This window comes from Canis lupus, chromosome X, assembly GCF_048164855.1.
Source record: "Canis lupus baileyi chromosome X, mCanLup2.hap1, whole genome shotgun sequence".
Taxonomy (NCBI): domain Eukaryota; kingdom Metazoa; phylum Chordata; class Mammalia; order Carnivora; family Canidae; genus Canis; species Canis lupus.
The window spans coordinates 58,358,118-58,376,717 of NC_132876.1; the positions used below are offsets into that span (position 1 = coordinate 58,358,118).

General features: G+C 37.2%; 2 protein-coding genes across 12 annotated transcripts in view; one reads left to right on the forward strand and one right to left on the reverse strand.

Moving 5' to 3' along the window:
- APOOL (apolipoprotein O like) overlaps nucleotides 1–18,600 on the reverse strand; it is a 245,795-nt gene that overhangs the window by 98,669 nt on the left and 128,526 nt on the right. Inside the window, exon 9 of one of the 8 annotated variants that reach the window (XM_072817936.1) lies at nucleotides 2,335–5,388. The exons of 6 other annotated variants lie outside the window; for them this stretch is intronic. In XM_072817936.1, coding sequence (XP_072674037.1) covers nucleotides 5,351–5,388 — 38 coding nt within the window. In that variant the 3' untranslated portion in view covers nucleotides 2,335–5,350. Of the gene's footprint in view, nucleotides 1–2,334; nucleotides 5,389–18,600 lie in introns of those variants that run through there. One more of the 8 variants, XM_072817929.1, reaches the window with a different exon arrangement.
- SATL1 (spermidine/spermine N1-acetyl transferase like 1) overlaps nucleotides 13,130–18,600 on the forward strand; it is a 28,677-nt gene continuing 23,206 nt past the window's right edge. For 3 of the 4 annotated variants that reach the window (XM_072817917.1, XM_072817919.1, XM_072817920.1), the window contains exons 1-2: nucleotides 13,131–14,152; nucleotides 16,152–16,203. In XM_072817917.1, coding sequence (XP_072674018.1) covers nucleotides 13,505–14,152; nucleotides 16,152–16,203 — 700 coding nt within the window. In that variant the 5' untranslated portion in view covers nucleotides 13,131–13,504. Of the gene's footprint in view, nucleotides 14,153–16,151; nucleotides 16,204–18,600 lie in introns of all 4 variants that reach the window. The other variant, XM_072817918.1, reaches the window with a different exon arrangement.

Below are 18,600 nucleotides of genomic sequence, written 5' to 3' on the forward strand. Positions count from 1 at the left end.
TTTATCTTGCTTTCTTTTCTTTGGAGACTAAACTAATCTCAGAAAAACCTTGAGATCATCATCAAGGCCTTGAATGAATTTTTGTTCAGAAGACAGGAAAAATGTGGTGGGGTTAAGCGAACAGACTCCAGAGCCCAATAGTTGGAGCTCATGGCGTGGCTCCCCTATTTACTCACTGTGTATCTCAGTTTCCCCATCTGTAAAATGGGAATAGCAGTGGCATCTACCTCATTGGGTTATTGTGATAATGAAATGAGTCAGTATATAGAAAGTGTTTGGAACAGTCCTTGGCACATAGCAGATGCTTTAATGTATTAGCTATTATCACAAATGCTAGGTTCCTCTCCTTTTAAAAACATTATCCCATACACTGAGGGATTCTCATTCTTTGGTAGAATTAAGACTCAGTTCTGATCTCCAAGTTATGGTTTATCAAAGGGCAAGGCTAGTTAGAATGTTGGTTAGTAAAGGGCTAAAAATTTCCACATGGAACAGTAAAAACAGATTCACGTGCATCAGGCAACCCTAAGAGCAGGTGTATTGAAAGGAATAAAAGTAACAATAAAAACAACAAAACATTTTTAATGATAATAACTTATACATTGGTTCTCTTTTTAATAGTAAATTTATTATTATTGGTGTTCAATTTGCCAATATACATAATAACACCCAGTGCTCATCCTATCAAGTGCCCCGCTCAGTGCCCGTCACCCATTCGCCCCACCCCCTGTGCTCCTCCCCTTCCACCACCCCTAGTTTGTTTCCCAGAGTTAGGAGTCTTTATGTTCTGTCTCCCTTTCTGATATTTCCCACACATTTCTTCTCCCTTCCCTTCTATTCCCTTTCACTATTATTTATATCCCCCAAATGAATGAGAACATATAATGTTTGTCCTTCTCCGATTGACTTATTTCACTCAGCATAATACCCTCCAGTTCCATCCACGTTGAAGCAAATGGTGGGTATTTGTCATTTCTAATGGCTGAGTAATATTCCATTGTATACATAGATCACGTCTTCTTTATCCACTCATCTTTCGATGGACACTGAGGCTCCTTCCACAGTTTGGCTATTGTGGACATTGCTGCTAGAAACCACGGGGTACAGGTGTCCTGGCTTTTCATCGCATCTGTATCTTTGGGGTAAATACCCAACAGTGCAATTGCTGGGTCATAGGGCAGGTCTATTTTTAACTCTTTGAGGAACCTCCACACAGTTTTCCAGAGTGGCTGCACCAGTTCACATTCCCACCAACAGTGTAAGAGGGTTCCCTTTTCTCCGCATCCTCTCCAACATTTGTGGTTTCCTGTCTTGTTAGTTTTCCCCATTCTCACGGGTGTGAGGTGGTATCTCATTGTGGTTTTGATTTGTATTTCCCTGATAGCAAGTGATGCAGAGCATTTTCTCATGTGCGTGTTGGCCATGTCTGTGTCTTCCTCTGTGAGATTTTTGTTCATGGCTTTTGCCCATTTCAGGATTGGATTGTTTGTTTCTTTGGTGCTGAGTTTAATAAGTTCTTTATAGATCTTGGAAACTAGCCCTCTGATACGTCATTTGCAAATATCTTCTCCCATTCTATAGGTTGTCTTTTAGTTTTGTTGACTGTATCCTTTGCTGTGCAGAAGCTTCTTATCTTGATGAAGTCCCAATAGTTCATTTTTGCTTTTGTTTCTTTTGCCTTCGTGGATGTATCTTGCAAGAAGTTGCTGTGGCCAAGTTCAAAAAGGGTGTTGCCTGTGTTCTCCTCTAGGATTTTGATGGAATCTTGTCTCACATTTAGATCTTTCATCCATTTTGAGTTTATCTTTGTGTATGGTGAAAGAGAGTGGTCTAGTTTCATTCTTCTGCATGTGGATGTCCAATTTTCCCAGCACCATTTATTGAAGAGACTGTCTTTCTTCCAGTGGATAGTCTTTCCTCCTTTTTTTTAAGATTTTTTTTTAAATTTATTCATGAGAAACACAAAGAGAGTGAGAGAGAGAGAGAGAGAGAGAGAGAGAAAGAGAGGCAGAGACACAGGACACAGGCAGAGGGAGACGCAGGCTCCATGCAGGGAGCCCGACGTGGGACTCGATCCTGGGACTCCAGGATCATGCCCTTTGCTGAAGGCAGGCGCTAAACCCACTGAGCCACCCAGGGATCCCTCTTTCCTCCTTTATCGAATATTAGTTGACCATAAAGTTGAGGGTCCACTTCTGGATTCTCTATTCTGTTCCATTGATCTATGTGTCTGTTTTTATGCCAGTACCACACTGTCTTGATGACCACAGCTTTGTAGTACAACCTGAAATCTGGCATTGTGATGCTCCCAGCTATGTTTTTTTTTTTTAATTCCCCTGGCTATTCAGGGTCTTTTCTGATTCCACACAAATCTTAAAATAAATTGTTCTAACTCTCTGAAGAAAGTCCATGGTATTTTGATAGGGATTGCATTAAACGTGTAAATTGCCCTGGGTAACATTGACATTTTCACAATATTAATTCTGCCGATCCATGAGCATGGAATATTTTTCCATTTCTTTGTGTCTTCCTCAATTTCTTTCAGAAGTATTCTATAGTTTTGAGGGTATAGATCCTTTACCTCTTTGGTTACATTTATTCCTAGGTATCTTATGCTTTTGGATGCAATTGTAAATGGGATGGACTCCTTAATTTCTCTTTCTTCGGTCTCATTGTTAGTGTATAGAAATGCCACTGACTTCTGGGCATTGATTTTGTATTCTGCCACGCTGCCAAATTGCTGTATGAGTTCTAGAAATCTTGGTGTGGAGGCTTTTGGGTTTTCTATGTAGAGCATCATGTCATTGGCAAAGAGGGAGAGTTTGACTTCTTCTTTGCCAATTTGAATGCCTTTAATATCTTTTTGTTGTTTGATTGCTGAGGCTAGGACTTCCAGTACTATGTTGAATAGCAGTGGTGAAAGTGGACATCCCTGTCTTGTTCCTGATCTTAGGGGAAAGGCTCCCAGTGCTTCCCCATTGAGAATGATATTTGCTGTGGGCTTTTCGTAGATGGCTTTTAAGATGTCGAGGAATGTTCCCTCTATCCCTACGCTCTGAAGAGTTTTGATCAGGAATGGATGCTGTATTTTGTCAAATGCTTTCTCTGCATCTATTGAGAGGATCATATGGTTCTTGGTTTTTCTCTTGTTGATATGATGAATCACATTGATTGTTTTACGAGTGTTGAACCAGCCTTGTGTCCCAGGAATAAATCCCACTTGGTCATGGTGAATAATTTTCTTAATGTACTGTTGGATCCTATTGGCTAGTATCTTGTTGAGAATTTTTGCATCCATGTTCATCAGGGATATTGGTCTATAATTCTCCTTACATAGTTTCTTATCTCTTCTTGCCTACTTAAGGATTTTGCTCAGAAAGTCTTCCCTCTCTATTCTGCATTAGAATTTTTGTTTTTTCATTGGATCATTCCCATCAACAAACATGCTCTCCTGTCAGGCATCTCCAAAATGAAAAATCTCCTTGACCCCACATCTTCCTTCACCAATTTTCCTTTATTTAATTAACAGCAAAATCTCCTAAAAGCAGATGTCTAGGTTTGTTATCTCCAATTCTTCCACATTCTATCTTGAATCCACTTCAAATTTTCTTTTCACCATTCCATAAAAACTGCTCTTTTCACGCTCAACAATGATCACCATGATGCTAAATCCAATAGCTTATTCTTAGTCTTTATTATACATGACCTATCTTGGTGACCATATGTCCCAGGTTGCACAGGACAGTCTTAGTTTTTGCCTATACTCTGTACATGATTATTAATAGCATTCTCTTTCATTCTCAGAAGTGTCTTATTTTGGACTACAAGTTACATGATCACATGACTCTACCTATTTGACACAGTTGTTCACTCTTTCTGTTTTGTTTTGTTTCACTCCCTATTTATTGAAACAATTTCTTCCCTTGGGTTCTGGAACATCTATCTCTTTTGCTTTTCCTTTTACTTTACTGGCCACTTCTTCAGAGGCATCTCTGCTGGCCTATTAATTTCTAAGCCATGGAGTGTCATCACCTAAATCTAAAATCTCTTCTCTTCTCTGTTACATTTCATTGATTTCATATCATCCCAGGCTAATGATTTTGATATTTTTTTTTATTTTTTTTTATTTTGATATTTTTATCTCCACTCCAAACTACTCCATTTTATCTCCACTCCAGACACATATATCAAAAAACCTACCTGACATTTTAGCTTGGTTGTATCTCAGACTTATACCCAAACCTTATGATCTTCCCCCTTAAATCAGTTTCTTTCAGTCTTATTATAGCCTAAAGACACTACATAATCTAACCATATCTCCTAATTGCCTCCTTGTTTATTGACCTTTAAGCCACTACACTGGCCTCCTTACTCTTATCCCAGAATGCTGGGCACTCTCATTCTCTGGGATTATGTTCCCTCAGCCTGGAATGCTCCAATTCCAGATATTCAAATGTCTTACTCTTTCACTCTTTCAGGTTTCTGATAAAATATCAACTTTTAAGTTGAGTCTTTCCCAGCCACTCTATTTTAAATTTACATCACCTTCACATTCCCAGCTCTCCCAAATATCCTTCCCTGTTTTATTTTTCTGCATAATATTTAAAACTATCTGGAATTCTACACATTTTATTTGTTGATTATTTCTGTCTCCCTCAATTGGAAGATAAGTTTCATGAAGACAAGTGATATTTGGGAAGAGACTTGAAGGAACTGAGTGATGGAGGGGGTCACAAGGATTTCTAGATGAAGGATATTCTGGGCAAGGGAAACAGGTGACATTATACAGCTTATGTTTTAAAAGGATCACATTGGTCACTGTGTGGAGAAAATGCTACCAGGGGAAATGGTAGAAGCAAAGGAATAGTAGAACACTATTACAGTCTTCTGATTTGAGCTCCAACATGTGAAGACCTTGAAAGTCATCACTCCCTTCCTTGGAGCAAGGAAAAATCCATATAAACTAAAGCTCAGTGATATTTCTTAGACTTATCAAAGAGAATTGAGGTTACAGGGCAATTCACTGTCCCAAAAACTCAAGAGACAGGTGAACTTAGAGAGTAATGGTCCATATTAGTTTACCTGGTACAGAAGTTACTGGAGCCAGTAACTGGTAGAAACATTTAAATGGCAATTGAAGAATTGCTGGAGGCTGAACATGGACAAACTTGAGAGTTAAAAACTTCTGGGGCCCAGTCTTGGGGTTGGGGCACACATTCATTAATTTTACCTTCAGGAGCCCCATCAGATTCTCACAGTGAGGATCAGAGGAAAATCCCACATGTTTGGGCAGGAGGAGGGGAAAGTAACCATATTGAAATATGATCAGAAGATGGGACACCTGGGTGGCTCAGCGATTGAGCATCTGCTTTTGGCTCAGGGCATGATCTTAAAAAAAAAGAAAAGAAAAGAAAAGAAAAGTGAGGGGATGGAGAAACATTTACCATGCAAAAAGATGTCAAAAGGAAGCCACTAGCAATAATTATATTGGACAAACTAGACTTTATTTTATTTTTTAAGATTTTATTTATTTATTCATGAGAGACACAGAGAGAGAGAAAGACATAAGTAGAGGGAGAAGCAGGCTCCTTGCAGGGAGCCTGATGTGGGACTCCATCCTGGGACTCCAGGATCATGCCCTGAGCCAAAGGCAGATGCTCGACACTGAGCCACCCAGGTGTCCCCAAACTAGACTTTAAAAGAAAGACTGTAACAAGAGAAAAAGAAAGACATTATATAATCATAAAAGGGACAATCCGGGCAGCCCCGGTGGCGCAGCGGTTTAGCGCCGCCTGCAGCCCAGGGCCTGATCCTGGAGACCCTGGATCGAATCCCATGTCAGGCTCTCTGCATAGTACCTGCTTCTCTCTCTGCCTGTGTCTGCGCCTCTCAATATCTCTCTCTCTCTCTCTCTCTGTGTGTGTCTATGAATAAATAAATAAAGTCTTTTAAAAAAAGGACAATCCAATAAGAAGATCCAACAATTGTAAATATTTATGCATCCAAAATGTGTATATCCACAGACATAAAATAATAACAAACTTAAACTCATTGATAATCATACAATAATAGTAGGGGACTTGAACACCCCACTGATAGCAATGGACAAATTAAGCAGAAAATCACAAAGGAAACAATGGCTTTGAATGACACATTGGACCAGATGGATTGAACAGATATATTCAGAACATACCAACCTAAAACAACAAAATACACATTCTTTTCAAGTGAACATGGGACATCCTCCAGAAGAGACCATATATAAGATCACATAACAGGCCTCAACAAATACAAAAAGACTGAAGACACACCATGCAACTTTTGTGACCACAATGCTACAAAATTAGAAGTCAACCACATGAAAAAATCTGGAAAGTCCACAAATACATGAAAGTGAAATAACATGCTTCTAGACAATGAATGAGTCAACCAGGAAATAAAGCAGATGCAAAAAGATACACGGCAGCAATGAGAGTGAAAAATACAACAGTCCAAAACATTTGGGATGCAAGAAAAGCAGCCCTAAGAAAGAAGTATATAACAATACATGCATACCTCAAGAACCAAGAAAATTCTCAAATAAACAAACTAACCTTACATATAAAGCAGCTATAAAAGAATAATGATCAAAGCCTAAAGCCAGCAGAAGGAAGGAAATAATAAAGATTAGAGGAAAAATAAATAATACAGAAACAAAAACAAAAACAAAACAAAACAAAAATAGAATACATCAGTGAAACCAGGATCTGGTTCTTTGAAAAAAATTCAAAATTGATAAACCTCTAGCCAGACTTTCCAGAAAGAAAATAGAAAGAACTCCAATAAATAACAAAAGAGAGAGGAGTAATAACCAACATCACAGAAATACAATTATAAGATAATATTATGAAAAATTACATGCCAATAAATTGGGCAACCTGGAAGGGATAAGTTCCTAGAAAGATATAAATTGCCAAAACTGAAACAGAAAAAAATAGAAAACTTGAAAAGACCAATAACCAGTAAAGAAACCAAATCAATAATTTAAAAAATTCCCAACAAATAAGTTCTGGTCCAGATGGCTTCACAGGTGAATTATACCAAAGATTTAAAGAAGAGTTAATACCTATTTTCTTAAAATATTCTGACAAATTGAGATGCCTGGGTGATTCAGTGGTTGAGTGTCTGCCTTCAGCTCAGAGCATGATTCTGGAGTCCCAGGATCGAGTCCCACATCAGTCTCCCTGCATGAAGCCTGCTTCTCCCTCTGCCTATGTCTCTGCCTCTCTCTGTGTCTCTCATGAATAAATAAATAACCTTAAATTTTAAAAAGGAGTGCAAACAAATAAAAAATGTATTTCGGCAAATAGAAAAGGAAGGAAAACTTCCAAATTCATTCTATCAGGCCAGTGTTACCCTGATAACAAAACCAGATAAAGATACCACAAAAAAGAGAACTACAGGCCAATATCTCTGATGAACATAGATGCAAAAATCCTCAACTATATACTAGCAAACCAAATACAACAATACATTCAAAAAATTATACGCTACAATCAAGTGAGAATTATTCCAACGATGCAATGCTGTTTCATTATTCACAAATCAAGCAATGTGATTCACTATATTAATAAAAGAAATGATAAGAACCATATGATCTTTCAAATGATGTAGAATAAGCATCTGACAAAAAACTCTCTATGGAGGGGGTTTAAAGGAAACATACCTCAACATCATAATGGTCATTTATGAAAAACTGACAGCTAATATTATCCTAAATTGGGCAAAAACTGAAGAGTGTTTCCTCCTTAGTCAGGAAGAAGGCAGGAGGTCCACTCTCACCAGACATTTAACATAGTACCAGCCACAGCAATCAGATAACTAAAAGAAATAAAAGGCTTACAAATTGGCAAGGAAGAAGTCAAAATTTTACTATTTCAGATGACATGATACTATATACAGAAAACCCTAACGACTTGACCAAAAAACTGCTACAGCTGATACATGAATTCATTATAGTTGCAGGATACAAAATCAAAGTACAGAAATCTGTTGCACTTTGATACACCAATAATAAAGCAGCAGAAAGAGAAATTAAGGAATCAGTTCCATTTACAATTGCACCAAAAACCATAAGATATCTAGGAATAAATCTAATCAAAGAGGTGAAATATCTGTATTCTGAAAACTATAAAACACTGATGAAAGAAATTGAAGAGGACAACAAAGAAATGGAAAAGCATTCCATGTTCATGTATTGGAAGAACAAGTATTGTTAAAATGTCTATACTACCCAAAGCAATCTACACATTTAATGCAATCCCTATCAAAGTGCCACCAGCATTTTTCATAGAGCTAGAACAAACTGCCAAAATTTATGGAACTACAAAAGATTCCACATAGTCAAAGCAACCTTGAAAGAAAAAAAAAAGCAAAGCTGGAGACATCTCTATTCCAGACTTAAAGTTACATTACAAAGCTGTAGTAGTCAACAGAGTATGGTGCTGGCACAAAAATGGACACATAGATCAATAGAACAGAATAAAATACCCAGAAATGAACCTACAACTATATCACCAATTAATCTTCAACAAAGAAGGAAAGTATATCCAATTGGAAAAAGAATGTCTCTTCAACAAATGGTATTGTGAATACTAGACTAGCCACATGTGGAAGAATGAATTTGGACCACTTTCTTACAGGAAACAGAAAAATAAACTCAAAATGGATTAAAGACCTAAATGTGAGACAGGAAACCACTAACATCCCAGAGAAGAACACAGGCAGCAACCTCTGACATTGACCACAGCAACTTCTTTCTAGATATGTCTCCTGAAGCAAGGAAATCAAAAGCAAAAATAATCTATTGGGACTTCATTAAAATAAAATGCTTCTGCACAGTGAAAGAAACAACAAAACTAAAAGGCATCCTATGGAGTGGGAGAAGATATTTGCAAATGACATATCCAAAAAGGAGTTAGTATCCAAATTATATAAAGAGTTTATAAAACTCAATGCCCAAAAATGAATAATCCAATTAAAATATGGGTAGAAGACATGAATAGATATTTTTTCCAAAAGAAGATATACAGATGGCCAACAGACACATGAAAAGATGCTCAACATTACTTATATCAGGGAAATACAAAACTACAATGAGATTTTTCTTCACACCTCTCAGAGTAGCTAAAATCAACAATACAAGAACCAATAGATGTTGGTGAGGATGTGGGGAAAGGGGAACCCTCTTGCACTATTGGTAGTAATGCAAACTGGTGCAGCCACTCTGGAAAACAGCATGGAGCGTTCCTCAAAAAGTTAAAAATAGAACCATCCTATGATCCAGAAATTGCACTACTAGGTATTTACCCAAAGAATACAAAAATAATGATTTAAAGGGATACATGCACCCCAACGTTCATAGACTTATCTACAAAAGGCAAATCTTGCAAATAGCCCAAGCGTCCATTGACTGACGAATGGATAAAGAAGATGTGGGTACATATATACAATGGGATATCACTCAGTCATAAAAAAATGAAATCTTGCCATTTGGAAGGACATGGATGGAGCTAGAGAGTATTATGCTCAGTGAAATAAGTCAGATTAAGACAAATACCATAGGATTTTACTCATATGTAGAATTTAAGAAACAAAACAAAGGAGGAATGGGGAAAATAGAGAGGCAAACCATGAAACAGTCTTAGCTATAGAGAACAAACAAACTCTCTTACCAAAATGGAGCTGGGTGGGGCGGAAGGGTGAAATAGGAGATGGGAATTAAGGAGTGTACTTGTGGGGATGAGCCCTGGGTGTTGTATGTAAGTGTTGAATCACTATGTTGTACATCTGAAACAATGTTACATCGTATGTTAACTAACTGGAATTCAAATAAAAATTTAACAATAAACAAAATAGCTGCACCCTCAGCTAAGCAAAGACAGCATAAACAAAGTGATGATTTTCCCTTAATTGGAAATTTGCTGCTGATATTTGGAAAGAAACTTCAAATTCTTGGGTGTGCTCATTTCTGATCAAAGTGTTGAGGTATTTTTTTGTCTGTCTGTTAGGTATTTTCCAAACGTTTTACAATAAGCTTGTGTTCTGAAATAAAAATGCAGCAAATATTATGAAAATATTAAGTCGTACTTACTGATTTATGCCCCCAAAGCACTTTAAGTTTTTATTTCAGAAAATATCCCTATGTTAGCTCTGTTCTAATCTGGCTCCCTGCCTTAAGCTCCATCCCTCCCACTCTCCCCTAACCCCTAGTCCACTCAATATTCTGCCTTTTTTCTTTCATTACTTTTTATTTTCATTTTACAGAAATAAAAACTAAAAGCCTGTGAAATTAAAAGGGATAGTAAAAATAATTGGCTCTGAGGTATATGGAGTTTCCAACAAATTTAAATTCTTTTTGCTATAGATTAAAACTATACAAATGCCCTTTTCAACTATGAATATTCATTTAGACAAAACCAGGTTGGAGCCAGAATTTACAATACAGGATTTTAATTAGCATCTTCAGAAAAGGGGATGTTATGAGTTGGAGTCATTTTAATGCATAAACATCCATATTTTTAGATGTATTGTTTATGGCTTTATACATTATATTAAATTTAAAACATTTTGTTAGAACAGACAATGTACGCAGTTCGAAATCATAGCATTTGGCAGGTTTTGGCATATACAATTCACTATCTAGACTATAATAAAATAGTATGTTAAGACAACATTTAAAAATTTTTTCTGCTAATATCTGGAAATGACAAAAACCTCAAATTAATAATATGTTTACTTTTATTAAATATCATTTAGACTTTGGGTTCCCAAACTGGATAACACTGCCACCTTGTGGCAAACACTGATTATTGACGGTTTTGTTTAAATATTAAAAAAACAAACCTATTTTTCCCTGGTGGTATTACAGCTACCTTGTGAAGATATTTGTATGGCTGATGGAGGCAGTCTCATTCTGTATTCCTAAGATGGGACAACTTGTATTAATAAGTAACTGAGCAAGAATATGCATTCTTGGTGTGTTCTCTTAAAATAAAAATTGTATAATGTTCAAACCCAACATTGTTTCAAAAGAAAAAAAACCTAAATGTCTTCCAAGTGATGCAAATGTTTGTGAGCCAAAATACCAAATAAACTAGTTAACAAATCTAGGTCATTAAACTGTAATTTCTAATTTTACCTCTTTAAGGGATCAACTGGACATGTCTCCTCTAAAATAGCAAAAAAACCCAAATGTCATCCATCTCCCATAATAAATTATACAAACTGTTTGATTTTGTAAAGCAAACAGTAAAATTCCTTCATTCATTTCATGGCATTTCAGAAAAACCAAATGGTAACTGGGTTTTCCTAATTTTGTCTTAACTTTTCTTTCTTTTTTTTCTAAAAGATGTATTTATTTATTCATGAGAGACAGACAGAGAGAGAGAGAGAGAGAGAGAGAGAGAGGCAGAGACAGAAGCAGGTTCCTTACAGGGAACCCGATATGGGACTCGATTCCGGATCCTGGAATCACGACCTGGGCCCAAGGCAGGTGCCCAACTTCTGAGCCACCGAGGCATCCCATTGTCTTAACTTTTCATTATGTGACCTAAGTCAGGTTACCTAACCTCTTTGAATCTGTTTTTCTACCTCAAAAATGGTCATAATTATATCATCTATGTCACTGGATTGTTGTGAAGATTAAGTGAATTATTACAAGTAAATTGTTTCATAAAACTATGTCTGACATCATTCATAAATTTTAGCTCTTATTATTATTACAAAAGGACTGAGATCAAATGTGCCTACATATAGTGTGTTAAGTTTAGTATAATTCTGTTATGTGACTTGATTTGCCTGTCCTGATATGAAAATGGGCTCTCTAGTTTCCATTTATAGCCAGTATGGGCCAAATGGCAATTGTGCCCCCCACAGTTCTATTTATTGTTCTGTCCATGGGATGGGCTTTGGACTCTGTCCCCATTCTTTGGGAATGGGGATTAGATTTGGGAAAGCTGGGATGCCTGGGTGGCTTAGTGGTTGAGTGTCTGCCTTTGGCTTAGGGTGTGATCCCGGGGTCCTGGGATCAAGTCCCACATTGGGATCCCTGCAGGGAGTCTGCTTCTCCCTCTGCCTGTGTCTCTGCCTCTCTCTGTGTGACTCTCATGAATAAATAAAATCTTTAAAAGATAACAAGATTTGGGAAAACTAGTTAATTCAAATTCTATTGTTCTATTAATAAATTATAGAATAACCGTATATACCTCACAGAGTTGCTTTGATGATTAAATGAAGTAATGCATATATAAGGCCCTTAACACAATGCGAGACTTAAACTAGCCTCAACCAAGGATCTCCAGTATACTTAAAAAATAAGTCATTCCATCTGTAACCATTTTAGCACCAATTACGTAATATACACTGTTGTGGAAATGAGCCAACAATTAAAATGATGAGAGAAGGGTTTCTGTGAGGGAGGAAGGGGTTAAAGGATAATATACTTAATTTCACAGATATGGGGGTGGAGAATAAGCATAGTGTATGTAAGAGATAGGATAGTGTAATGGTAAAATACCTGCAAATAAAGTTGGATAGACCTGGGCCTGAATTTAGGCTCTTCTCCAACTGTTGAGGCCTTAGTTAGTTTACCAAATCTTTGGAACTATTTTCCACAGAAGTGGGGATAATATGATTGCTATGGGATTAAATGAGAACATATAATGTGTTTCCCACTGAGCCTAGGTCATAAAGCATTTTCTGCTTTAGACACTTGAGCACCTCATTAGGACAACCTTCTTAAGTATTCTATTTTCTATGCCTACGGGAAAGAGGTAGTAAGTGGAAGTCAGGATAGCAATAGGAAGTGAATTATTTCAGGGCAGGGGCACAGGGAAAGCAGAATTAAGGCAACTATCTTTGAATTGAGTGGTTAAAATAGCAAGTACTTCTAGGGAGAGTGCCAAGCATAAACTCTAAGACTCCTTTCAACTTCTTGCTTCACCCTCTTAAACTCCTGGAAAAGAGGAAAAAGTGGTGGTCAAGTAGGCGCTGTCCCTCACCACATGAGGGAGGACTTAGACATGTAAATATGAACATTGTGACTTCATCATTATGATGCAGTGACTGTGCAAGGGGGTGAAGCAGTAATACTCCCCCAGGACCATTTTCTTCTTCCCCTCACTTCCCGCCTGTTGGCAGAGAAAGGCCAGATGACAACCTGAAACCCAGCCAAGCCTACAGCTGTGATCGCTGGTGAGGTCAACTCCAGCAAATCGGAGGCATCAATAATCTCCTTTAGGTAGTCCTTTATTTTCACCATTCTCATCTTGATAGAGGGATCTCAAAGTAGGAATCAAGTTGAGAAAAGACAGAAACATCCTAAAGCCTCCCACTACAGCGCTGTAGTTAAGGACTCCTGCTCCATCAAGACAGTCACTGGCCAACCAGTTATCTGCCAAACCATCATCTGCCAGCCAGTCCTCAGCCAACCAGTTCTAAGTCAACAAGTCTTAGCCAACCAGGGATGAATCAACTGGGCATGAACCAATCAAGCATGAACAAATCAAGCTTACCAGACAGGAATCAACCAGGGATGAGCCAGCCAGGCATGAGCTTATTTGGGGTGAACCAACTAAACATAAACCAACCAAATACAACCTTAACTGACATGAACCAACCAGGAATGAGCCAGCCAGGCGAGAGCCAAATAGGCAGGAGCCAACAAGGTACATGTCTATCTGACACAAACCAATCAGGCACATGGCAACTAGGTATGAGTCAACCAGGCCTAAGTCAACCAGCCATGTGGCAACCAGGCACGAGAAAACCACCCTTGAGCTTATTCAGTACAAGTCAACTAAGCATGAGGCAATCAGGCCCAAGCCAGCCATGCACGAGTCAACCAGGCCTGAGGCAACCAGGCCTGAGGCAACCAGGCCTGAGCCAATTCAGTATGGGTCAATCAGTCATAAGGCAACCAGGCTGGAGCCAATCAGGCACAAGTCAAGCAGGAACAAGCCAATCAGGGACAAGCCAAGCAGACAGAAACCAACCAAGTCCAAGCCAACCAGGCAGAAGCCAATCAGGCATGAGGCAGCCAAGCCTCATGAAATCTTTCCGAGTAAGACCTGCAGAGGCACATGACTGCCCAGAAATCCTGCGCCTAATTAAAGTAAGCATCTTTCTCCTTATTCTGTGGAGTTTCATAGCTTTAGTTTAGGGCCGAGAGTAAGGAAGGCATAGGTTGGGTTTGAATCTTAGCTTGGCTAATTATGACCCATGTACACAACATTTAACCTGTCTAGGCTTCGATTTTCACATCTAAAATCATGATCATAGTACTATCTATATTGAAAGAATTATTGTTATGGCATAAAACAAATTTCTTGACTTAGAATAGTGAGCTCAGAAGTGGGAGAGATGGATTCATGGAAATTTCAGGGACCTAATGGTGTACCTCCTGGGGAAATTTTAACTTTATTTTTATTTATTTATTTTTGGAAATTTTAACTTTAAAAGAGGATCTTAGAGAAGAGGGATGCTTCACTTAAATGAATGACCTTTTAGTGATAGAATTTCAGGTATTTATGGATAAGATTTTAGGGTAGGGAGTGTTGTTGCTTTTAAGACCACACCTATGTGTAGAAGCTAATGGTACAGAAAACAGCATTCATCCAGAACAAATCTTCCATACAATTTCAGAGAGTTCTTTGACTCCTGAGTCCCATACACAGCCTCCAGGAGTTCAAGAAGTTGGGTTAAAAATGCCTGATTTAAAAGTTCACTTTAATGGCCTTCCTGGAAATCATCCCAGTATAGTAAAGAGGACAAACTAATAGCCATGGTTACTGTGTTGAAGTTCTGTGGCACTCGAAGCAATTGCTTATATGATGCACAACCTAAACAATTCCGTATAAAAGTAGCAGCCTAGATTTTTAATGGAGTAAATATGAGGCTGGTATAAGGTGCAGGTTATAGATAAGAGAGCCTTATAAAAAGAGTTTTGCCATGAAAATGTTTTCATTTCTAATTTATGTTCCCTTTGATCAAAGAATGTATTTTCACAGCCAAAATAAAACACTAAACGTTTTCTAGTGAAATCTATCTGTTGAAATGATGCTAGGACCTATTACAGATCTGTAAGAACTGGGTTATCTATCCTTCTATGTCTTCCATTCTATTCTATCCTCACAAGTTCTCATATCATCTCTTTAACTGGCATTAATCTGCATGATTAGATCATCAATCAAAATATACAACACAACTACATTTTAGTCATTCCAGAAGCACATTTTTCCATGTAGAAAAAAATAAATTTTTTCGTAGCTTAGTATGTGACACCAAATTGGCAATTAATAAATTTATTATTGAATGGCAGTGAATATCTCTATCCAGAAAACTTATCTTCTTTATCTTTCAAAACATCACCAAAGGAAAAATAGATCACTGGACCCTCCCACTTCAATGAACCTGTATCTGTGGAGTTCCTGACCACAGTTACTTTTAAATTTGCCCCATGTACCTGAATATACAACAGAAGTTTCTTGGGAATAATTTTAATGAGTATTCACAGAAAAATAATAGAAAAACTAAATTACTTATTCTTATAAGACATTACATTACTTATTCGTAGACAATGAATGTAATAATTAATTAGCTTTCAGTTTTATGTTCTAATAATCTGGAAGTGGGCAGTGCTTTTCCAAGCATGAAATCCAAACCATGTATTAATTTGAATGTGCAAAAAAATGATAGAGTCAAAAGTCACCTTGATAAAGTTTAAACTGGGAAAAGCACCTCACAGGCAAACATGACAGACTTTTCTGTAAAGTCTACTAGCTTTATTGTATATTGACTTTGTGACATCTACCTTGACTATTCAGGAACACTTTTAACTTTTCTTTCACATTTCTGGTTGTATTCAAGACTAGTTACCTGAACAACCGATTTTCATGAGTGAGTTATCGACATAGTTCATCTCTCTACATACATTCTTTTATTGAATGTGCTACTTCAGATTTTAAGTTTCTAGACGACTGGAGTTAATTCTCATTTTTATTAATAGTGACTGGGACATCTTATATTAATAAATGCTCAATAAAAACTTCATGATTATTGTCCTAAGAATTTGTTATTAAACCTTAAACTGAAAGTTTTCTCTACTTTGATAGGAATTGGCTTCCTGTGAAAACATGCTAGATTCAGTGAAGTTAACAGTAACAGGTAAGATGTTTTATAGTATTTTCAGAGCTAAAAAAGAAACATGACATAATGTATACAGACATATTTCTTGTATTTAGGTATGTGGAAGCTGCTGCCCTTGGTACACAAAGATGATGCCATTAATAGTATTTACATGTGCAGGACATTAGTTTGATAGCTTTGTCAGTGATCCTCTATTTTATATTTTCCCCATTTTTAAAGTATGGAATTCATATTTAAGAGCTTTTACATCTTTATGAGGGCAATAGACTTTAACTAATTGTTAAAAGATAGAATGAGAAGTGTAACTGTTCAGATAAAGTAAATTTAATGCCCAATATGTTGGTAGTAGCTTGATAGGATGAAATGGATAAACACAAAATGGTGAACTATTTTTAAGATATTTACTCCATTTTGATAGCCAGCAATATTAAAACCATAGGCTAGTATTTTATGATTAATTAGAACTTTTCAGCCAGGAAATATGAACACCAAAAGAGATGATTAAAGCAGACAGAATCACACTCTTGGAATTCCAAATGAATTTGAAGATCAGCTTTACCATATCTGTGAAAAGGGATAGGGACTGGAATTCTGATAGGGATTGCATTAATTTTTTAGATCACTTTGAGTAGTACTGGCATGTTAACAATGTTGTCTTATGTATGAATACATGAGGTCTTTCTATTTATTTAGGTCCTTGTCTTTCAGCAATATTTTTGTAGTTTTCAGCATGCAACTATCTCACTTCCTTGGTTATATTTATTTCTAGTTGTTTACTTTAGGGGCCACTGTAAATGGAATTGCTTTCTTAGTTTACTTTTTTTATTTTTTTTTTAAATTTTTTATTGGAGTTCAATTTGCCAACATATAGCATATCACCCAGTGCTCATCCCGTCACTTAGTTTACTTTTTAGTTTGTTCTTTGATGTATAGAAACAAAACTGACTTTTGTTTGTTGATCTTACAGTCTGCAAATTTGCTGAATTCCTTTATTGTATATATTAACTTTTTTTTGGATTCTTTGAGATTTTTTATCAGTAGGATTGTGTCATCTGCAGAGATCAATTTACCTCTTCCTTTCTAATTTAGATAGCTTTTATTTTTTTCCTTTCTAATAGTTCTGGCTATAACTTCCAGTAAAATGTTGAATAGCAGTAGTAAAAGTGGGCATCCTGCCTTATTAATCTTAGGGGAGATGCCTTAAACCATTCACCATTGAATATGAAGTTAACTGTTCTTTATATTTTATGTAACTTTATTATGTTGAGGAATTTTCCTGTATTCCTAGTTTTCTGAGGGCTTTTGTCATGAAAGTGTATTGTCAAATACCTTTTCTGCATCAATTGAGATGTTCATGTGCTTTTGTCCTTTTGCTCTGTTAATATGATGTATTATATTGATTGATTTTCTTATGATGAAACATCCTTTCATTCCTAGGATAAATCACACTTGGTCATGGGTCATGGTGAATGATTCTTGTACTATGCTGTGAGTTTAGTTTGCTTAGTTTGTTGACAATCTTTGCATCTATATTAATGAGTGGTATTGGTCTATAATTTTGTTTTCTTCTGATGTATTTTTTTATTTTTTGATTTATTTTTTATTGGTGCTCAATTTGCCAACATACAGAATAACACCCAGTGCTAATCCCATAAAGTGCCCCCCGCAGTGCCCATCACCCAGTCACCACCATCCCCCGCCCACCTCCCTTTCTACTACCCCTAGTTGCTTTCCCAGAGTTAGGAGTCCCTCATGTTCTCTCTCCCTTTCTGATATTTCCCCTTATTGATTCTCCTTTCCCCTTTATTGGCTTTCACTATTTTTTATATTATCCAAATAAATGAGACCATATAATGTTTGTCCGTCTCCGATTGACTTATTTCACTCAGCATAATACCCTCCAGTTCCATCCATGTCGAAGCAAATGGTATTTGTCATTTTTTTTTAATTTTTATTTATTTATGATAGTCACAGAGAGAGAGAGAGAGGCAGAGACACAGGCAGAGGGAGAAGCAGGCTCCATGCACCGGGAGCCTGACGTGGGATTCGATCCCGGGTCTCCAGGATCACGCCCTGGGCCAAAGGCAGGCGCTAAACCACTGCGCCACCCAGGGATCCCTATTTGTCATTTCTAATGGCTGAGTAATATTCCATTGTATACATATACCACATCTTCTTTATCCATTCATCTTTCGATGGACACCAAGGCTCCTTCCAAAGTTTGGGTATTGTGGACGTTGTTGCTATAAACATCGGGGTGCAGGTGTCGCGGCGTTTCACTGCATCTGTATTTTTGGGGTAAATCCTCAGCAGTGCAATTTCTGGGTGGTAGGGCACATCTATTTTTAACTCTTTGAGGAACCTCCACACAGTGTTTCAGAGTGGCTGCACCAGTTAACATTCCCACCAACAGTG